At 42.7% G+C, this 20791-nt stretch overlaps 2 protein-coding genes across 13 annotated transcripts in view; one reads left to right on the forward strand and one right to left on the reverse strand.

Moving 5' to 3' along the window:
• Positions 1-20791, reverse strand: part of LOC131239170 (ubiquitin carboxyl-terminal hydrolase 26-like) — a 100621-nt gene that overhangs the window by 78998 nt on the left and 832 nt on the right. For 5 of the 12 annotated variants that reach the window (XR_009168076.1, XR_009168075.1, XR_009168074.1 and 2 more), the window contains exons 2-7: positions 11040-11189; positions 9143-9400; positions 8456-9049; positions 2981-3236; positions 2017-2765; positions 1051-1159 (exon numbers count right to left, since the gene is read on the reverse strand). Coding sequence is in view for 9 of the 12 variants with exons in the window: in XM_058236730.1 (XP_058092713.1) it covers positions 1051-1159; positions 2017-2765; positions 2981-3236; positions 8456-9049; positions 9143-9222 (1788 nt within the window). In the remaining 3 variants the exon portion in view is untranslated. The remainder of the gene's footprint in view (positions 1-1050; positions 1160-2016; positions 2766-2980; positions 3237-8455; positions 9050-9142; positions 9401-11039; positions 11190-20791) is intronic. The other 7 variants (XM_058236725.1, XM_058236728.1, XM_058236723.1 and 4 more) reach the window with 7 other exon arrangements.
• On the forward strand, positions 14028-20387 carry LOC131239172 (uncharacterized). Its single transcript, XM_058236735.1, has 2 exons — positions 14028-16234; positions 17193-20387. Exon 1 carries the CDS (start codon positions 14258-14260, stop codon positions 15569-15571), a length of 1314 nt encoding a protein of 437 aa, XP_058092718.1. The 5' UTR covers positions 14028-14257; the 3' UTR covers positions 15572-16234; positions 17193-20387.

Here is a 20791-nt window from a genome sequence, read left to right on the forward strand (position 1 = left end):
TTACAAAAGAAGCTTTAGCAAGTTCCAGTAAATATTCAATGAATTGTTCAATAAAAGGAAATGCCTCCCATAAATCAAGAATGCTTTTTTTTCTTGTTTGAAAGGTAACTATTAGTTTTATTAGAAGTTTTGGAGTAGATTAGGGTAAGCTTCCTAACTTAGGATATTTCCTTTTTCATTACGATTTTTATATGATCAAATCTCGATCGATCTCTCACCTCTTCTATCTATTCTTGTTATTCTCAGTGAAATAAACAATTTCTATTGTTTCCACAATGTAGTCTCTTGCCACCAACTAGAAACCTTAGCCCATGTTCCTTCCAGCCAAATATCTACCAATCCGACCACAGTCACAGCTGGATTTGATTTCCTCTTCCATGTTTTCTGGTGCGAGCTATATTTGGTAAGAAGAACAAGACGGTGAAATTTGTGTATTCACCACCATTTTACAAAAGTTGTGGTGGGACTCTACCAACATCCTTCCATTTCATCTCCGTGTGGCCGATCAAAAGAAGAATCTGTGGTGTTTTGGTACCAAACTGTCAATCAAATCTACCACCTATCGTTAAGGACAACTTATTTTGGTGCTCTGTAAGAGCATGTTAATCCATGCGCAGCTATTCTTTCTTGTGACTCCTCACTTTCGAGGATGTATCCTCCCCATACAAAGCCTTTTGAGAAGATGTGTTTTTCATTTTTGTGTTGGACTTTTGGACTGAACTTGTATTTGTGCTGGGCTTTTGGATTGGACTCAGTTTTTTGTTCCGAGCAAATTTCCTTTTTTGTTAAGATGTGTATCTATTCAGATTTCTATAGATCTCTCACATTTTCTTTATATTCCTGTAATTCTCAATGAAATAAACAAATTACAGTTTCCACAATGTAGTTTCTTGTGGTTTAACAAAAAAAAAAAAGATATGAATCAAGAAATTTAGAAGTTGGAGAGATGCATATAAACTAAAGATGCCATTAAAATACTCCAAGGATTTTATATCAACTACGTAAAAAATAATGCAATGCAACCTAACTAGAACAACATTAAGCTTGCACCTTAGAGAAGAGGATACTCCAAGCTTTGTTTGACACCCGCTTCATGGAGCCAACCTTTGAAACCGGAACTTTCCCGTGTGAGCACTGAATTGATGTGTTATCAATGGGACTGCAGGCGATAAGAATGTAAGCATAAGATGATAGAGGCAAAGGGAATGATCACACGAAGCCGGTGTCAAAATGAGCCTAAAATGGTAAAGGAAACCATTGTCTTAGATTTTTGCACACTAATACAATGTCTACTGGAGAAACATTGGACAACAATTAGAACAGTGAATAAAGCAACCTACATGACAGCAGTAGGTGATGGATCTCATATCTGTTACTCAACGAAGTCCGCATGCCATGGCCTAGGCAAACGAAGAGTCAAAATTTATCTTTTAAGCGATCCGCACACGACATGAGACTAGAAATAGAAGGGAAAAACCTCAATTAAACAATACAGATTTTATAGACAAAAACTGACTATGAAGGCTGAAACAAGTTGCATCTCCAAACAAATCCGGCTAGCCACCATATATGAGTATAGAAAGATAAATGAGTAATGATACTAGTCAAAATATTAGTGCTCAATCTATTTGACTTAGATCATAAGCATGTCCAGGACGAAGAGAAAAGACAGTTTAAAACTGAAAGGCACTCATATTAGACACAGTTTCCTCGACTGGGTCACAGAAACTGGCATTTAGAAATTAGAAATTGATGTTCCATTAAAGCTATAGTTGTTCCAATGATCATGTATTATCAGGAACCTTAACAAGGATGCCCAATTTCCTCACACACGCATCTCAGTCTTAACCACAATTGAAACAAGCACCATTATTTACGTTACCCAACACCCAAAAGCAAGTTGCCTCAGCAATTCATTATCTACACAAAAGAAATGTGTAGCAGCAGAAATGTGGACATAGACAGACATTTTCTAATGACACAAAATAAGAAAATCACAAAGAAGATACAACTTACAGAGGAATAATGCAATCAGCCCACTGGCGAAGCCAGTCTGCTGAAATCCAGAAGAATGGATCTTCGAGGGAAGAAACAGGAGCTTCGGAAAGAACTAATCTCACTTCTTGCCGGCGTTCTGTGATATTATCCACCTCTCTACCCTTCTTTAGCTGGTATTCTTGGCAACTGCTGACATATGATGCATTTAATTCCTTTATCTCTTCAGAAAGATGCAATGGAAGAGAGCCATTTCCAGAAACGAGCTCTTCATCCACATCCATATTGTCTGCTCTCAGCGTTATATAGGATTTATTACCATTCTCATTAGTATCTATACGAGTATACATCAGCATGTAAGCATCGGTTGATGAAAATATCTCTTCATGGCTAGCAATATTAAAATCTGAAGATGGTGGCTGAAAACTATTCATATGATTCCCATTCCCAACAGAGCCGACTTGTTCAGAGGTAGCTGGTTGCAAATTTTGCTCAGGTTGAGCAGATGAACTCGAAGATTCCGCCCCAAAAGGGTGAAGACCCAACTTAGAGACATGCTCATCATCAAATTCCCACCAATGCCCACTGTACTTGTCCTTAATATGTGCCACATAATGGCCACTGTTAACAGCAGTTCCCCTGTGGATCAGTATTGCTGACAAGTCATACGTTAACTCAGACTGAGATTGAGAGGGATCACATAATCTTTCGGCCATATGCAATCGCCTAGGGAAACTGAATGCCGACGTTAGTTTCTTCTTTGTTGTAGTCTGGAAAAGAAACAAAACAGACTCAGAAAAGGGGCAGTGGATTTTCCTTTTCATTAATAAAGGGACCAATAACAAACCAAATTTTCACCAGACAAAAAGATGCTAGAATAAAGTAACTTATACATTAAAAGGGGATACATAAAGAGCTTCCACATAGAGTTTATAAAATAATAGAGAGCACCAGCATAGAGAACACGTGGTCTCAACTTAAGTACCTTAGGAAGGAAGACACAACGTTTTAACTGGAAATTAAGAACAGCAGGAAGTCTTCGAAGCTTAATGCATCTTGTAGCATCGACTCGTCTACCACATGACTCGCAGAAATATTGATTTTCCCCTTGCAGTTGTTCCATGCTAAGATAATCATTTAAACTCTCATCGAGATTATTCAACCCTTTGATGTTCAACTCAAGTTCATAAAAGTCTTCCATCTTTGAAGATGCTTCCGATTCCTTTCCACACACTGAACACCTGTAAAAACAAATTTGCAGGTCATAGTTCATTTATCAACCAAGATCATAAAGAATTATATAACTAGCATCACAGTGCAAATTGCAAAAATGAAACAAGAAAAAACACTAAAACATAGCAACGAAATGTGGCCTAAATTTCTTTTGAAACTAGAAATAGACCATAGCCCTAATTAAACAAGCTTATTAAATACCTGGACACATGATGGAGAGTTTTGTTAAGCCCACACACATGTACAAAAGACAGAATGCGCACACCACCACATATGCCAGTGCGGTGGACGTACAATATCCAAGCCATCCATAAAAAAGGTACCACTCTAGATTCCATATCACAAGAATAAGGTCGGTCCGCTTGTCAGGTGGGCCACAATGAACTGAAAACATGTGTGACTGAGAAAATCAGCCAAAGTTTTCTAACCCGTCAATTTATTTCTAATATCATGGCACACCTACTGAATGGACCACCATCTTTGGGCAGAAACATCCACACAGTGAGGTCCACCGGATAAAAGGCTTGGACATTGCACCTGCCCACCATGCTGGCATATGTGGAGGCGTCTGCATTAACTGACCTGTATACACATGTGGGCTTAGCACAGCTTCTTAATGGAGTAATGATATTAGTAGTTGGTGATAGCACCAAGAGAGTTTTGGGGAATGCAAGCAAGGCATGAGTGAAATTCTAGAACAGGTGTGCAACCAGTGCAGAAGGTTCCTTATAGCAAGTATCCATCAGTACCTCTAGAAATTAAATGAGTACAACATAACAGCCAATAAATGAATACATTTAACCAAAGCCACTGAACAGTGGGAATATTATTGATAAGAAAAGGCACACACATATGTATATTCACATAACTATATACATGTATGTATCAGGTCTCACACAAGAGTTGGACAGTAGAGCTATCGTCCAACTAGTGGATAAATGTCAATGCGTCAGCTATGTACAAAATCCAACCCATCGGGGAGGTTCCCCCTACTTCAATTGCTAAATTACAGTCCCACCAGTTAATAATTTTTCTCGGGAAGATGAAGACACATTGAAAACTTTAGGAAGGGAAAATGAGTTCCCAATGCGAAAAGCAGGCTGGACACACCCAACCTAGCCAAAAGAAAACCATTTGGGCTAACACCTTCACCAACATTGGTAAATGAAATATTCAACACAGTGGCTAAGGTGTTGGTCCCGCTAGCAGATAATCGCCAGTGTTACATGCACATGATATTCAATCTGTCCAAAAGGTTCATTGCACAAAGAAGACAGCACAAAAATCAGGTCTGTTCCCTCATTAGGTGAGCCCAACATTGGACTTGGATCAGATCAAGTGGCTATCACTTGTTTTAGTTTGGATCAGATTGATAACTAGTAAATAATTGCCACTTTTCCCTTGTGTGCATAACATCCAACCTGCCCAAAAAGTTAACACATCCATAAAGATCACACAGAGCAGAACTCGGCGGATCCACTCATTAGGTGGGCCACGCGTGTGATTTGCATCAGATCGAGTGGAAGTCACTTGTTTTATTTTGGATTAGCGAAATGTTTGCCAGTTGTCTGTGTGCGAATGACTCAAAGACAGTTTAAGATGACATTATTTTATAAGGAAACATGATAGAGTGGCAGTCACTTGTTTTATTTTGGATCAGATCTATGTCTGTCAATTGCCTGTGTGCGAATGACTCAAAAGACAGTTCAAGATGCTTTTTTTTAATGGCACATGATCTCATTTTAAAAGGAAAAAAGAGAGGGAAAAAAACAAAAGGAAATATTAAAGGGGGAAGGATACAATCCACAATTACATTATCCAGGATTTTACTTCATTTTCTTGCAAGCGCATTGGCAGTGGCATTAGCCTCTCTGTTTACATAAGAGAATGAAACTGAGATACTACCATATCTCTAATATCCACACCCGTTGAGCAAGACACCAGGTAGAGGCTGAGGGGAAATCAGCCAACTGGATGGCATTTGCCAAATCCCCTTCAACAATCGAAGAGGGGGCATGTCACCAATCCAACTCTTTCATGCCTAGCCATAGAGTACACACCTCTACTTCATTCAAGTCTGCAGTGCCAATGAACCCCACAAATGCACCCTGAACTTCTCCCATATCATTGTAAATAATCTACCTAGACCAATGAAACCAGAGTTTCCATTAGAACTTCCTCGAAGTTTAGATTCCACTTGCCTCTAGGCAGAGGATGCCAGTCATGCCATATCATCAGGATTACTTCCACCCTTAGTAACCTCCAACCACACTTTGAAGAGATCGGGACTCACACACTCGAAAATTATTTTCTAATGATGGCCCACAAGATTGATTTTGCCCCCTGCCGACTACAACCTTGGCAAAGCTTCCAAATTTGCTTTGGAAAGCTTTATTGTTGGCGAGGAGAGAGGGCCACATGAAGATCTTGCCTCTCACGGATCATGCAACTAGATCTATGTGGGGCCACCTGTGGTGTGCAAGGAATCCACCTCGCCAACAATGTTGCTCCAGCCTCCACCGTGCAGTTAGGACGCCCCAATCAGCATGATAGGCGTCCCATTTTCATGAGGGGGCAAACCTGCTGGACAGGTATGCTAGAGACCACTGTGTGCCCCATACACAACTAGTAACATGAAATAAACATCCACAACTAGCGTGTGTGTGTTTCTAAAAAGATCAATCAGTGAGAAGAGACTATGAAAGAATATGAATAATAATGAACACAAATCAAAGTACAATATTAACCATCCACATGCCAGTTCAAAAGCCCTAGTAAAATACAGCTCTTTTGTAGTTGAAGTATTCATTTGAATGTTTTCCTTTCAGCAGACTAGACCTGCAAGAAATTGACTTGAATTACTATATATTATGACTTGAATGTTATTTGCGTGTAATACAATATGCATACATATACACATATACATGTGCGTGCATGTGTATCATCATCATCTAAGCCTTATCCCAAGCAATTCGGATCAGCTACATGAATCCTGTTCTGCATTTCACAGACCATATCATCAGTTAGACCATATACTGCAGGGGCATTTTCACACCGGGCTCGAGTGGGGTTGCCTGTGGGATGCAGGAGCACACTCAGGGTGGGCGGCCCGTGTGAGGGGGTGGCTCGTGTGAGGCGGTACCCACGTGATTTGGGGCCCACGAGGGGGGTTCGACCAAGGTCCTATCCCATAAGATGTGGGGCCTGTGCTATGAGATAAAGGGATTGATTCGTCATGCTCTAACAGTTCAAGCTTTTAGAGCAAGTGGTTAATTGTCCTGCATCACCATAGTGCTCAAGTCTTTTCTTACCACCTCCACCCACATCCTTCTGGGCATTCCACTTTCCCTTTTAGAGCGCTCCTAATCGTTGCAGTTCCTGGTCTCTGTTGTACATGGCCAAACCATCTAAGTCTACTTTCCCTCATCTTAGTACCCCTATTGGGACCTACTCCTACGTTCCCTTGAATGAATTCATCTTTATATCCTCGTCTTGTCATCTTCTGTGCGCTCAAGGTTCGGGATCCCCTGTTAACTCTTTACCATAGGGATGGCCCACCTGAATCATGGACTGGACTGATTTTTGGGCCCCTCTGGTAGAAAAATCAGGCATCCCTGACGAATACAAATCATGGTGGGGCCCACACAGCTCGACAGCACCTGAAGCTCAAGGACTATTGATTGCACAGGATACATATATATGAGGTGCGCTCCAATGGGGTCGGTACCAGGCATATGTCCAGCCCACATAGTGTATGAATGACATCCAACGTGTCCATCAGATGTATTCCCCCAGGTTACCCCCAAGGACTGTAAATCAGTTTGAGCCAAAACTCTAGCGAACCAAAGCACAGGGAACAAGGTAGGATGGGACACTCACCTTTGATAATGCCCGGGGGACCACTTGAGTTATAGAACAGCCTCACTTGTGTCCTGACCCTTCATCCAAAGCAGATGAATGGCCTGGACAACCTGGATTCCCTGTACACAAAATGTGTAAGACCCCCAAACCCGACCACCCCCCCAAGGATTTATTCCCTCAGGTTACCCCCAAGGACTGTAAATCAGCTTGAGCCAGAACTCTAGTGAACCAAAGCACAGGGAACAAGGGCACCCACCTTTGATCATACTGAGAACACCACCCCCCCACCCCCCCCCCGGGCACGGCCAGGGGGATGTACCCTCTCAACTTGTCCCATGTTGTTTGCTGCCTAAGTTGCCGTTTGGTTTGATTATTGGAGCCTAGGGATAATGTGAGGTGATGAATCTGATGGATGGATCCGATGTTGTGAATAAATCAAGTTAGCCCCACTTATGCCCGGTTCCACCAGAGCGCATCCCTCTATATATCTATACACACATGTGAATGCACAGAGACACATAAGTATCAACCTACTAATAAAAATTAAGCACATATGAGATAAATTACAAACAACGTAGATTGAAGAATTTGTTCACGATGGTTCAAAGAAAAATAAACCCTTAACTACTTTCCGAAAAATTGAAAACTCATTTTTGAATGCAAGAACACCAGTTAGGCATATTAAAACAAGCATAAAATAAAGAGAGAATAAATTATGCTAACAAGATTTTAAAATAATGGCACAGTATATTACCATGATAAATGTCTCTAATGCTTATTCTTTTAGTAAATAAAGGATTAGAACATCAATTTCAAATAAGACCGAAATGGAATAAAATCAAGCATTAATTTTTGTCTGAGCTATTTCTCAAAAAATAATAATAATTTTTATCTGAGCTGACCAAACCACCAGACTGCACCAACTCTCGTTACCTCAGATTTCTTGCAAACTTATGCATTCAACAATAAGATGAAGCAAAATAGAGCCTTTTAAGGATTTCTAACTGTGGTATTTTGTCCATGAGCAACTCACTATTTAATATGTCGCTTCCAAAATTTGACCCTCTCAGTGAGTCACAAATCAAGCTAGTTCTCTGGTTAATCACAAAATTGGACAAAGCAAAAGAAATCATGGAATTGCTAAATGCGGGTGCTAATCTAAAGACAAAGAACCAGCCCCAGTGCATTAAAAATGACTACCAGCAAAACAATCAGACTAGGATGTGAGTGTACTCAATTAGTTTCAGTAATTTAAAGACAGGAACCACTTTTATTTTTGTTGTATTTGATAAAGACGAGGAATGGTAGAACCAAAAAGAAAAATTAAAGCAACCCATCTGAAATCGCACCACAAAATTATGCTTACTGAGTCACATGTGACACGCTTCCACGAAAAAGATCTTGAACAAAAGTTCTGGATCTGGGGACCTTTGAATGGCTTAGAGACCGTTCCAGCAAAGAAAGAAATAGAGTAAAAAATTCATGGCTATCCTGCTGAACACCATTGTCTAGCTCCAAAGTCTTAATGAATGGAGCTGAATCAATAAACGCCATTTTACTGGAGTGCAACTGGGCAAATAGGCGTGCAAGTTGATCCAAGACAGGATGTTGCTTCACAAGCTCCGGTTCAACAGAGAAAACGCCTTCCCTGAATGATTTGTTTGTATAGAGGCACTGAAGTATACTATTGGCATAGCATGTTGCACCCAGATTAGTCAACCCTGCTGGTGAGTCAGTGGAACGAAGATCCTTACAGGGATCAGGGCCAAGAGTTTGAATAATCTCTGACATCCTTTGCCACAAACCAGATTTCCTAGCTCCATTTGAAGTTGGAACAAGCCCACAAAAGCAATTTGGGGAGTCCTTCGTGTTGACACGGCAACCCTGACAAAAGGGTTTCCAAATCAAATATAACTGACGAATGTCATCTTGAGAAATTTCTCCAGTAACATGAATTTTCCTGTGAAAAATAAAACCAAGCGGCCACAGAAATCAGATGTGGAAACAGAAGTATCAAAGTCAATAATCAGTCTAAAAAGAAGGTTCCACCAACCTCAGGATTGCAGACGAAGAACCATCAATGTCACCAGGCCTATGTCTTTTATTTTTACTGCGAGTTGTTGGTCTACTCATTTTGACAGCACATGAGCATCAACGCAACTAGCTTTCAATGTCCATTCCTCCTCTAGAATTAGAATAACATTATCAACTTAAATCAGGAGGATTGTATGATAAATTTTCCGGTCCGATCGAGGATTTTATACGAACTCAGATAGGGAGCTTTCCAATTACTCCTGAAATTTTACTGTTCCTACAGAATTTTGTAGAAGTTTGAGTTAAACACAGGCATAAAGCAAAGGAAATTGCAACAATACCAAAGCAACTTCTGAGATGGTTGGCAGTAATCCCACCTAGAATCTATATGACCAAAATATAATACCAAAGATAAGAACGAAGATCATGATTTAAAACGTGAAAAAATAGCATTCAGGCTTCCTTCAGAATTTACAGAAAAAGATATTTAACAGCCGTGTTGAGAGAAGATACTAGAGAGTTCAAATTCCTCTGGACTTCTATGTAAGTCGATGTTTTAAGTACCAATCATACAAGACATTGCACCTTCCAGAACTGGAAATATAGCGGGATATATCAGGAAACATCACAGATGTCACTTAAAGTATTGCAGTCTGCGGGAACATTGCAGAAATATTTACTAATTATTTAAAATGTTATTTTTTTTTCCAAATAACAATAAAGGATTCTTAACCGATTGGTAGATCGGCCTGACGCTCATCAATAAACATCTTTTTACACTCACAATTTTACTAGTATAAACGGAAGAAATTCATATTTCCACAATTTTGTTCCTATTCTACCTCCATCATCATCTAAAGCCTTATTAACAATTTTACAGGTATAAACAGAAGAAATTCAAGTTTCCACAATTTTGTTCCGTTTTTAACTTCATCATTGAAGCCTTATCCCAACTAATTGAGATCGGCTACACGAATCCTTTTCCACCATTCCTTCAGATTCAAGTTGGAAGTTTTGACATAAGTTTGATGCCAGCTGCCAACCTGACACAATCCTCCTTTATCCAGGCTGGAGACCAGCAATGAGAGCATAAAACTCCCACAGGCACAGTATAGTAGAGACTATTACATAGGTTGATTATAATCAAACGCAATCTAATAGTCTATTACATAGGTTGAATAAAATCAACAAGTTATGCTCTCATTGCCATTTTTTACCTCGTAAATCAAAATTTCCTGCATGAAATCCATATCATTGCCTGGAGATCATGCATAGACATGGAGTTGGGTCCTTACTCATGCCTCGGTGGTAGACTTAGAAAGTTTCAACACGAGGTCATGGGTTCGAGTATCCATTGTGGTGAAAACCCACTGTGGTGTGTGTGGGGGTGTGAGTGCGCGTAAACAAAAAAAAAAAATTTGCACACACATGGAGTTCAACTTGTTTTGCTGCAAATCTATTGAAAAGTAATGAGCTTAGACGATTCACATTCTTCTCAACTTTTGGGTACCAACATGAAATCCCTTTCTGACTGCGATTTCTCCACCAAATTCATGTTTTGATGCAAAACAACTCAAACAAAGTAGTTGAAATACACATGTAAACAGGATCCAAAAAAAAAAAAAGGGGCAAATGACTGTTTTAGTTTCTTGGATTTTATTTTATTTTATTGAATTATTGTTATGTCATTATCGTCAAAAAACTGCAAAAACATCGTGTGTTCCAATTGAGAGTTTGCATTTATACAACTGCTGTGAGTCGATGTATCGCAATAAATTCATATCGTGATCAATTGGCCACTATAAATCGCATTATTGTCAATCTAATGGGTTATGATCGATCAAGGTGTGATGATGCTTAAAAAAAGCCAGCACTATGAGAGAGAGAGAGAGAGAGAGAGAGAGAGAGGACAATACCACAGTCCTGAATCTTCAGGGTGGCTAGGGTCAAGCTTGATCTGCTTGTTTGTAATATCATTCATGTTCAGTGATATAAATACATACTGCATCATTTAGAACAGATTCTCCAAACACCAACACATAAAGGTTCATATATATACCAAGTTCCTACACAGAAAGCACGACGCCACGTCAACTGACAAATTCACAAACCTAACAAAATCTTTCCTCCAAAGAAAAGCCACGAAGGAGAGAGAAAAGACGCAAACTTTAGAAAGATATACTTGTTTCCAATCAAAATAGATTATTGTCAGCCCAACAAACACGAATTTTCAGAAAATGCCAAATTGCCGTTAACCCTTGTATTTCCAATTTGGACTTAGCCAACCTACTAACGAAAACGTAGCCTCTAAACAAAGGAAATTTATAATTTTGTGAGAAATAAGGCTAGTAAGTTTTTTATTCTTGACACATGTTTAGGATATTTAGGACATCAAATGCTTTGAAGAAATAGTATTGTAAGTGGTAACAGCCATTTTAAAGTGTTTGCGGGTTACCGATCAAAACATTAGGAGTGTCTCCCGGGCCGATACCCCAACCTCCGATGACAGAAACCTCGACCTCCGATGACTGATACCTCAACCTTTTCTAAACCCAACCACCAACAATCCATATCCCAAGTCGGTCTCAATGGATGACTCCAATCCTCTCCCCCCGGACAATCACGATCGTGTCAGGGAGCACCTAACCGAACACCTTCCGGCCGATTCCCATCAGCCATGGCTCCAGGCTCCAAACAATAAGCAAAAAGAGAAGTCTCAGGCTTAGCCTCGTAGAGATTCTACAAATTTTCCAACCATTTTCGTGAAAGGATATCCAAAAGGATGGTTCCCCATCAATCGGGCCAGGGTGTTTGGCCGTGCAGGTGCAGTCATGGATATCATCATGCCCAGAGACAGGTCCATTGGCTGCTACAGAGGCTTCGCCCTGATCAGGATGGGCTCAAAGGAGGAGCTGGCTCGGGCGGTGCAGATGTTGCACGGTATGATATTCGGTGGCTCCCCTTTGCTAGTGCAAAGGGCAAGATATGGCCCAAGACAAAGACCCAAGAAAGCCGGTCTCGGCAACTCCAAGCCCGTACCTGATTCTACAAGCGCAACCTCCCATCTCGATCCCAGGCAGTTTTCCGGCAACTCGTCTTTTAGAGACACCATTCTTGGCCCTTAATCTTCCCAGATCTCGCAGCACCCAACCCATCTCAAACCTCCATCTCAGCCTGACCCTCCTATTTCCATCTTGGAGAATGTCGTGCACATAAATCAGGCATCCCTTAACCGTGCCAAAAAAGGTCTGGAAGACACAGTCATAGCCATTTGTAAGGAGGGATCGTCAGTATCCCAAGTTCAGGGCTGGATCGAAAAGTGTTGCAACGTTAAACCGTACTGCTACATCATCAAACCAAATGGCTACAACGAGCTCTAGATTAAACCAGGTACGGGCGTGAATTCGAATCTCCTTCGCATGGCAGGGGCTCTCCACAAAGATGGTCTCATTCTAAATATCCTGAGATGGGACGACTTCTCCTTCTTCGGTTCGAAGGAAGTCTGGATTCTCATATGGGCGATTCCCTTGGATTAATGGCATGAAGAGTTCTTCGTGACTGCAGCGTCCATGGTAGGCTCTTTCATAGAACATTAGAACTAGATCCAAAATCCAAGTGCGGAGAACAAATGGCTGTTCTCAGGGTTCGGGTCCGGAGAAGAAAAGGAGAAACCCCTCCATCCCACATCGTCGTCTCCGTCGACAACCAGAATCTCTCTCTGTCGATTCAAATCGAACTGCCAAACGCCCCACTGCCTAGATGGGGGGATCTGTGGAGCCTAAGGGAACAGCCCTCTTCCGTCGTCGGCGTCGGTGAAGACGCGACTTCCCACATAGCTACGTGCTCCCGCGGACCACAGAATCGCGATATCATGACCTCGGTCAGTCCGCCCGCAACGTGGACATCCTCGCTCTTCGACACGCGTGGCTGGCATGCTCGAGAAATCGTTTCTCCCACCTTCAACCCGTCTCCCAGATTTTGTTGCACCACGTGGCGAGATATTGGCCGCAGCTGGCGCCGATCTCATCCCTACGTCGATTCCAGATCGTGCCGCGTGTCCCCTGCCTCCTATGCCTAGTCTCCTCGGTCCGGCCCCATCCTCGGCGCAAGATTCTACCATCGCTCTCCCTCGTGATTTTCACCCACGTGTCGGCCATTTGAAAGTGGGTGGAGATCACCATTACTTTTCAGATCCGAATCCAGAAGTCGGGTCCGTTTCAGTCTCTATCTGCAAGGTCGGGTCGAATCTGGGTCTGGTGTCGGGTAGGCCTTTTAACCTTAACCTCTCTCCTACACCCAACCCACCCCTGACCATCCACGCATCTCAGCTTCTCGTCCCATTCCCACCATCAACAACCTACCCATTCCCGATCTCCTGTTGAGGAACTGTCTATTCTCTCTCAATCAACGCATCCGTCTTCCCGATCTTTCCCTTCCCGAGTGTGTTGGCCCGGGAGAATCGGACAGTCTATCCTACAGCTCCGATAATCCTTCCTCTCTAGCCTCCCCTCCTCCATCGCCCACCAACTCTCTATCCTCGATCCCAAAGCACGCCCTCATATCCCTCTTCCAAGAGGAGATAGAGGATCAAATCATTGACGTTGAACCCCTCCAAATCCGCATCGGACCTTCAACTGAGCAAGGGACCCTATTAGATTCTAACACGGCTGATAATGAGAATAGGGAGACTCTCATCAACACCATCAAGAATAAGAAGTGGATCAGAGACGCGATCAGGCACGTCAGTAGATCTGTTGGCTTATCTTTCGGGGATTGCCCTGAGAACTTCATCGCGCTTTTCCAACGTGTCGAATCCCATGGAAGACTTCTTTCCACCTCCAAATCCCCGAAGCCTCGTCTCTCGAAGTCCTACAGCAACAGAGAGCTGCAACGCCTCGCCTCCTTCGTCATGGGTCCAGATCCTATCAACGATCCGACTCCTCAGGCTTCCCGGGGCAGCTGATTTCCCCAATGAAGATCATTTCATGGAATGTCAGAGGCATCGGCTCCGAGCAGAAAAGGAGTCTAATCAAAGAGTCATGTAGCTCCCGAAACCCTGATATCCTATGTCTCCAGGAAACAAAAACTCAGTCTTTCAGTGACAGACTGATGAGTTCCCTGTGGAAGGTTTCTGATGCCCATTGGGTCAGTCTCTTTGGATGCCTCAGGTTCTTCCGGTGGCATCCTAATAGCGTGGAAATTATCCAAATGGAAATTAGAAGAATCCTGGTCCAGGTCCTTTTCAATTTCCGTCATTCTGACCGATATTTCCTCTAACCAGAGGTGTTTAATCTCCTCGGTCTATGGCCCAACTCTCGATTCTAGTAGGGCTGATCTCTGGTCCAAGCTGACTTCCTTTAGGAGGAAGTTCCAAGGCCCCTATGGCTTCATCGGCGACTTCAACATCACCAGATATGCCGAAGAAAAATCCCACGGCCGCATCGTCTCCTCTATTATACGCTCCTTCTCCAACTGGATCGACGACCTCCAACTCGTTGATCTTCCACTTCTAGGTTCAAGACTCACCTGGACCAACTGCAGATTGAAGCCCTCCCTCTCTAGATTAGATAGATTCCTTCTATCTCCAGACTGGCTGGAGACCTATCCCTCTACTTCTCAGACCACCCTCCCAAGATCAACTTCGGACCACTGCCTGATAATGTTGTCTTCTGAAGATCTCAATTGGGGTCCAAAGCCTTTTCGGTTTGAATCATCTTGGCTTAACTATGATGGGTTTTTTCAGTTGGTCTCAGACTGGTGGGGCAGTTTCCAGGTGGAGGGATACGCAGGTTATAATCTCTGTACCAAACTCAGAAGGCTGAAGACAGAGCTCAAAAGATGGAACAAAGATGTGTTATCCAAGAGGGAATTGACACGGAATCTATCAAGGCTGAAATTCAGGCGATCAATGTTGCAACGGAAAAAGGCCATGTCTCTGGAGATTCTAGCTCAAAGGATTCAGCTCATTCAGTCCCTGTCAGCTAGGGCTCTTGACAACGAAATCGCGTGGAAACAGAGATCCCACGCCAAGTGGCTGAAAGAAGGGGACAATAATTCCAAATTCTTTCACTCTATAGCCAGCATGCACGCTAGGTGCAACAGAATCAGCTACATTCACGTTAAGGGGCGCCGCATCGAGGATAAAGAAGAAATATCAAAGGAAGCAATCCTTCATTTCATTTCCCTTCTAAGCGCCGATGGTTGGGACAGACCGGGCCTGGATTCTCTTCACTTCAATAATCTCAGTCCCCTAGATGTTGACTCCCTTGTAGCTCCATTTTCAGAGGAAGAAGTGAAGACGGCTCTGAATTCTCTTGGCAGCGACAAGGCCCCAGGCCCTGATGGCTTTCCTCTCTGCTTCTTCATTTTTTTTGGGAGCTTATCAAAGCAGACATTATGTTGTTTTTCAAAGAATTCCACGACAGAGGAATCCTCTCCGAAGGCCTAGGGTCTTCTTTCATCGTGCTTATCCCTAAAGTTCCTAGCGCAAGTTCCTTCTCTGAATTCAGACCCATGAGTCTAATTGGTGGCCCCTACAAAATTCTGGCCAAAGTCCTAGCCACCCGTTTGAAGCTAATCCTCAGCAACATCATCTCCTCTCATCAACGTGCTTTCATCCCGGGCAGACAGATCATCGACTGTGCGTTAATAGCTAATGAATGTATGCATTCCTCTTTCAAAGACGGTCGCAAATCTATCTGCTACAAGCTTGATATCGAAAAGGCCTACGACCATGTCGATTGGAAATTCATCTAATACATGATGAGGCGTATGGGATTCCCTAACAAATGGTGTAGATGGATTGGAGAGTGTTTAGGATCAGCTCATTTCTCTATCCTCATCAACGGCACCCCGAAAGGCTTCTTCAAGAGTTCCAGAGGCATCCGACAGGGAGACCCTCTCTCCCCTTTCCTCTTTCTAATCGTTGGAGAAGCCCTCTCCAGTCTGATCCAGGAAGGCCAATCTGCTGGCATTCTCAGTGGCATCAGAATGAGAGGCCTTCCTTCCCTGGTTTCCCATATTCAATTTGCAGATGACACCCTCATCTTCAGCGATGCGGATCCGATTAAGGTCGACAACATCCGCACCACGATCAAGAGTTTCGAAGCAGGTCTCGGGTAGGGGTGCACATTTAACCGTTGGATCCGTGGAACCGGACCGGAACCGTTGGATCGGTCCGGTTTGGTCCGGTTCCAGGGTGCTAACGGTCCAGTTCCGGTTCCCAAATTTTTTGAACCGTTGATTATGGATCGGTTCCGGTTTAGGGTCCTGTAGAACCGAACCGAACCGTTGATCCGAACCGTAAAACCGAACCATGACAGGAACCGTGGTCCGTGGATCTGAACCGTTGATCTGACTTAGTTTAAAACAAAAAAAAAGTGTGCCAAAGATGAGACGTGCTGGACACTTTCAGTGTAAAACAATTTTAAGTGAGATTCCATTGTTGGTGGGACCAATCATCAACGGTCAAGATCATCTAAGGATCCATATTTACGAAAGAGACGTCAATATATGATTCACATCCAATTTATCGAGATTCAGGACCTATGGTTATTTCTCTAGAAATAGAACGTGACCCGACTCTCTCTCTCCTGCCAAGCTGGAAAAACAATCAACCCCAATTCACCTCGACCATAGATGATTCCAGGCAGCGCAACTGAAACACAGCACCTAGAAATCTGACACACATCTGGCACATCCGCGTCACTGCACCACCCCTCTCGAATAGCTCTAGTCCATATAAAGACGCCTCCTTCCTTTTTCCATCATCTCTCCCTGATAGAGAAAAAGGGCAGCGAAGAGGAAAGAGAATCTGGCGAACATGAGCGCCAGCATCAGAAGCATCCCAGTCCCAGAAGATCCCGTTAACCCATCGTCTTACGTTCGTCTCCGCGAAGGAGAAGAAGGCGCCAGTTCCGGTTCGGTTCCGTTTTCACGGTCCAGTTCCGGTTCCGGTTCTAGGGTGCTAACGGTCCGGTTCCGGTTCCAAAAATTGTAGAACCGTTAGGAACGGTTCGGTTCCGGTTTCACCCCAGAACCGGACCAAACCGACCCGTGTGCACCCCTAGTCTCGGGCCTCAGAATCAACCTGTCCAAATCAAAAATGTTCGGCGTTAACCTTACAGACGAAGAGGTCAGCTCTTTTACTCGCTCTTTTGGTTGCTCTACCACCTCCCTCCCTGCTTCTTTCGTGGGCCTCCCATTATGTTTGGGAACGCCACCTATATCCATTTAGGATAAGGCCATCAACAAGTTCAAAAAGTATCTAGCCAGATGGAAGTGCAGATACCTTTCCCTGGGAGGCCGCATCACTCTCATCAAAGCAGCCCTCTCCAATCTTCCAACATACTTCATGTCTCTCCTAAAATGTCCAACAGCGGTGCTATCTAGGCTCGAAAATCTCAGGCGTGCCTTCCTCTGGAACAGAAAGGAAGATTACAAGAAATTCCACCTGGTCAATTGGTCTCAAGTCTGTCAGCGGCACGAATTTGGTGGGGTAGGTATTAAAGTCTTGAAGAGGATTAACATAGCCCTCCTTGGAAAGTGGATTTGGAGGCTAGGATCAGAGGATGATAATCTGTGGAACAAGATCATCAAAGGAAAACATGGTAGATCGAGAGGTGGTTGGTGGTCAAATGATTCTTCTCGTTATAGGGCCTCCCCCCTTTAGAAGGGGATTATTTCTATTAAGAAGGTAGTTCTTCCTTATATCGGCTTCGGTCTCGAAAATGGAGCCAAGATACAGTTTTGGGAAGATATATGGGTGGGTGAAGGCGTGAAGCCCCCCTGAAAGTTAATTTTCCGAACATTCATCGTCTAGCCTCCAACCCCATGTCTTTTGTTGCCAACTACTTCTCAGTTTTGGACAACAAGATCGACTAGATCATTGATGTTAGGAGGAACCTTCAGGACTGGGAGACTAATGAGCTTGCGGGTCTTCTTCAGCGCATTAATTCGAGCACGCCAGATATCTTCAGCCCGGACAAGCTAATTTGGAAGGCGAACAATTCCAGCACCTTCTCAGTCAAATCCCTCTACCATCACCTGGACCAAGGCTCGATCTCCTTTGAGATCCACCCTCCCTCAAAATTCTGGAAGTATTATGTTCCCCCCAAGCATGCTGTTTTCGCATGGCTAGTGGGGTCCAAACGAATTCTAACAATGGACAATTTGAGAAACGGAGGTTTGCCGATTGTCAACATATGCCTATTTTGCATGAAGAACGAAGAAAATATTGACCACCTCTTACTCTCCTATCCCTTCATTTCTGAAATTTGGTCAGATTTCCTCAGCTGCTTCAATTTGAAATAGTGTCTCCCCGGTTCGGTCTCTACGCTTATCAAAGCCTGGCACAGGGTCAGGTTGGGTAAGAAGAAGACGAAGATCTAGCACATGGCGATCATAGCTATCTAGTGGTCGGTTTGGGAAGAAAGAAACGACAGGTGTTTCAGGGACGTCTCCAATCCCATCGTGCATATCGTCAGTAAAGCCAAGCGTCTACTGATTGAATGGCTGGTTTATGTTGTAGGTTTTAATCAAGTAGATTTTCTTTTTCTTGGGGTGTAATTTTTAGTTTTGCCTTCTCGGCAAATCTTTTTGCCCCTATAATTATTTCCTTCTTGTTCTTTCCCCCCTCCCTTCTTCTCAATATATATTCAGTGATCTTTCAAAAAAAAAAAAAACAGCCATTTTAAAGTAAAATAACAGAATATACGAGAACTATATCGTGATTCGAGAATTGAGAAGATAATTAAGAAGCTGGTAAACTCCATATGTAATGAAACGAATGCTGATGGAGGTAATCTTGTAAGTTCTCTGTTATGATCCTACCCCATAGGAGATTTCTTGAGAGTAGAACCAGCAAGGACCATATGTTATTTCAGAAGTATGCAAAAATCTGTACTTGAAGATGGTTGAGGAAATTGTTCGTGTTTAGTTCCAGTTGCATAAATGAGCGTGATGTGACAGTGGAACACAAAGCAAGGGTTTAGAGTTGTAGACAAGATGCATGGGAGAAAATGGATTGTATGACATAATACTAAAATGCTTGTAACTTGTTCTCTAGATATTCCATTGAATTCCGTCAAGTCCACACATGTATAGAGCGCTGCCTATCACACCATTACACAATAATGTGGCATGCATGTGCAAATATCCAAGCAATCATTCAGTCCAACCACACTAAGTAGAACACCTAGGCTAAAATCTAGCAAGTTTATTTAGCTTAGAAAAACATATTTTATCCATCAGCTCCAGGCAAAATATAACATTCCGCACGCTAAGTGTCTCTATATATGATTATATTCAATGCAATCCTTCATGTTGACCCCTTTATGGATGTAAATGAGGAAGAGTCGTGGAAATAAAGAGGCATGAGATGCCTCGCCAATCCACATATCTTCCCAAATCCACACTCAACCCAAGTCATAAAACAATCCTGCTCCTCAAAAAGCTACACCTTACTTAACAACAAATAGCTTGGAAAAACATACTCTATCTGTCCATTAGATTCCTGAAATTCATATTCAATGCAAACCTTCACCTTGACTCCTTTGTGGATGTAAATGGACTGGAGACATGGAAACAGAGAGGAAATAGTTGCATTGCCAATCCAAGAACTTGCCAAATCCTCACGGCATCCAACCTTACCTTGAAAAGGATCCAGTGGAATATAAAAATTGTCCATCAACTAGATCAGACTGTCAAGACCGGAACCTAGCAAGAACCTATGCTGGTTGACTAAGCCCAGGTACGGGTACTAGGAACTGACCCAAACCCAATCCATTAGCACTATCAACAAAGTTCTCTAAGAGGATTGTTAGGCACAAGCGTGGATGAGGCGTGTCATCTATAAGCTATTGCATGTGTAGAGCAATGGAAATATAGAAGTTGTCCATCAAGGTCAGAGTGTCAAGATATTCTCACCAAAATATCAGGCTGATGGGCTCACCAGGTGCGCCCAATTCAATCCTCTGTTCAAGTAGTCAACTGACCTGCGAACCCAAAACAAGACTACCCCTAAAAGCCCAGTCTCATCAAATATTAACAAGAGATAATTATTATGTGGGTTTTTTGCATTTTAGCTACCACTGTTTTTCATTGGGCTATGTTTCTTTTGATTTCCTTTTTCTTTTCTTTTTTATCTCCTTTAATCCATTTGGTTCTTCATCATCATCATCATCATCATCTAAGCATTATATTTGGGTTCAGCTTCATGAATCTTGTTCCAGCCAGGGTCAGCTACAAGAATCCTATTCTGCCATTCCACTCTATGAGGACAATATCCTTAGTTAAACCCTCATCAACATATTCTTACTACTCCCCCCACGTCATTTTGGGCCTTCCCCTTGTCCTTTTATAACCTTCAATTTGAATCAACATTGCCAAATTATCTAAGTGTACTTCCTTTTTCCAGCCAACTTTGCCCTGTTGCGATTTTGAGCAACCATGATCACTTGGATAGCATTGTAGCTGATGTGAATGTAGCAGTGAAGAGCTAGATCCTGGGGAATTTGAAGAAAGAGAAGAAAGGGAAAACCAATGATTATGGATATTGGCCATCAATCAATGAAGTCCTGAGAGTACATCCAGAAATAGACTTTCATTGGCCATCCATTGGAAAAATGAATTTCTTGTACCCATTGCATCCATTGGATAAGTTCTGCAT

This window comes from Magnolia sinica, chromosome 3, assembly GCF_029962835.1.
Source record: "Magnolia sinica isolate HGM2019 chromosome 3, MsV1, whole genome shotgun sequence".
NCBI classification, from domain to species: domain Eukaryota; kingdom Viridiplantae; phylum Streptophyta; class Magnoliopsida; order Magnoliales; family Magnoliaceae; genus Magnolia; species Magnolia sinica.

Coding starts and splice junctions, on each gene's coding strand:
- LOC131239172 (XM_058236735.1), top strand. CDS start 14,258: ATGCCCATTGGGTCAGTCTCTTTGGATGCCTCAGGTTCTTCCGGTGGC.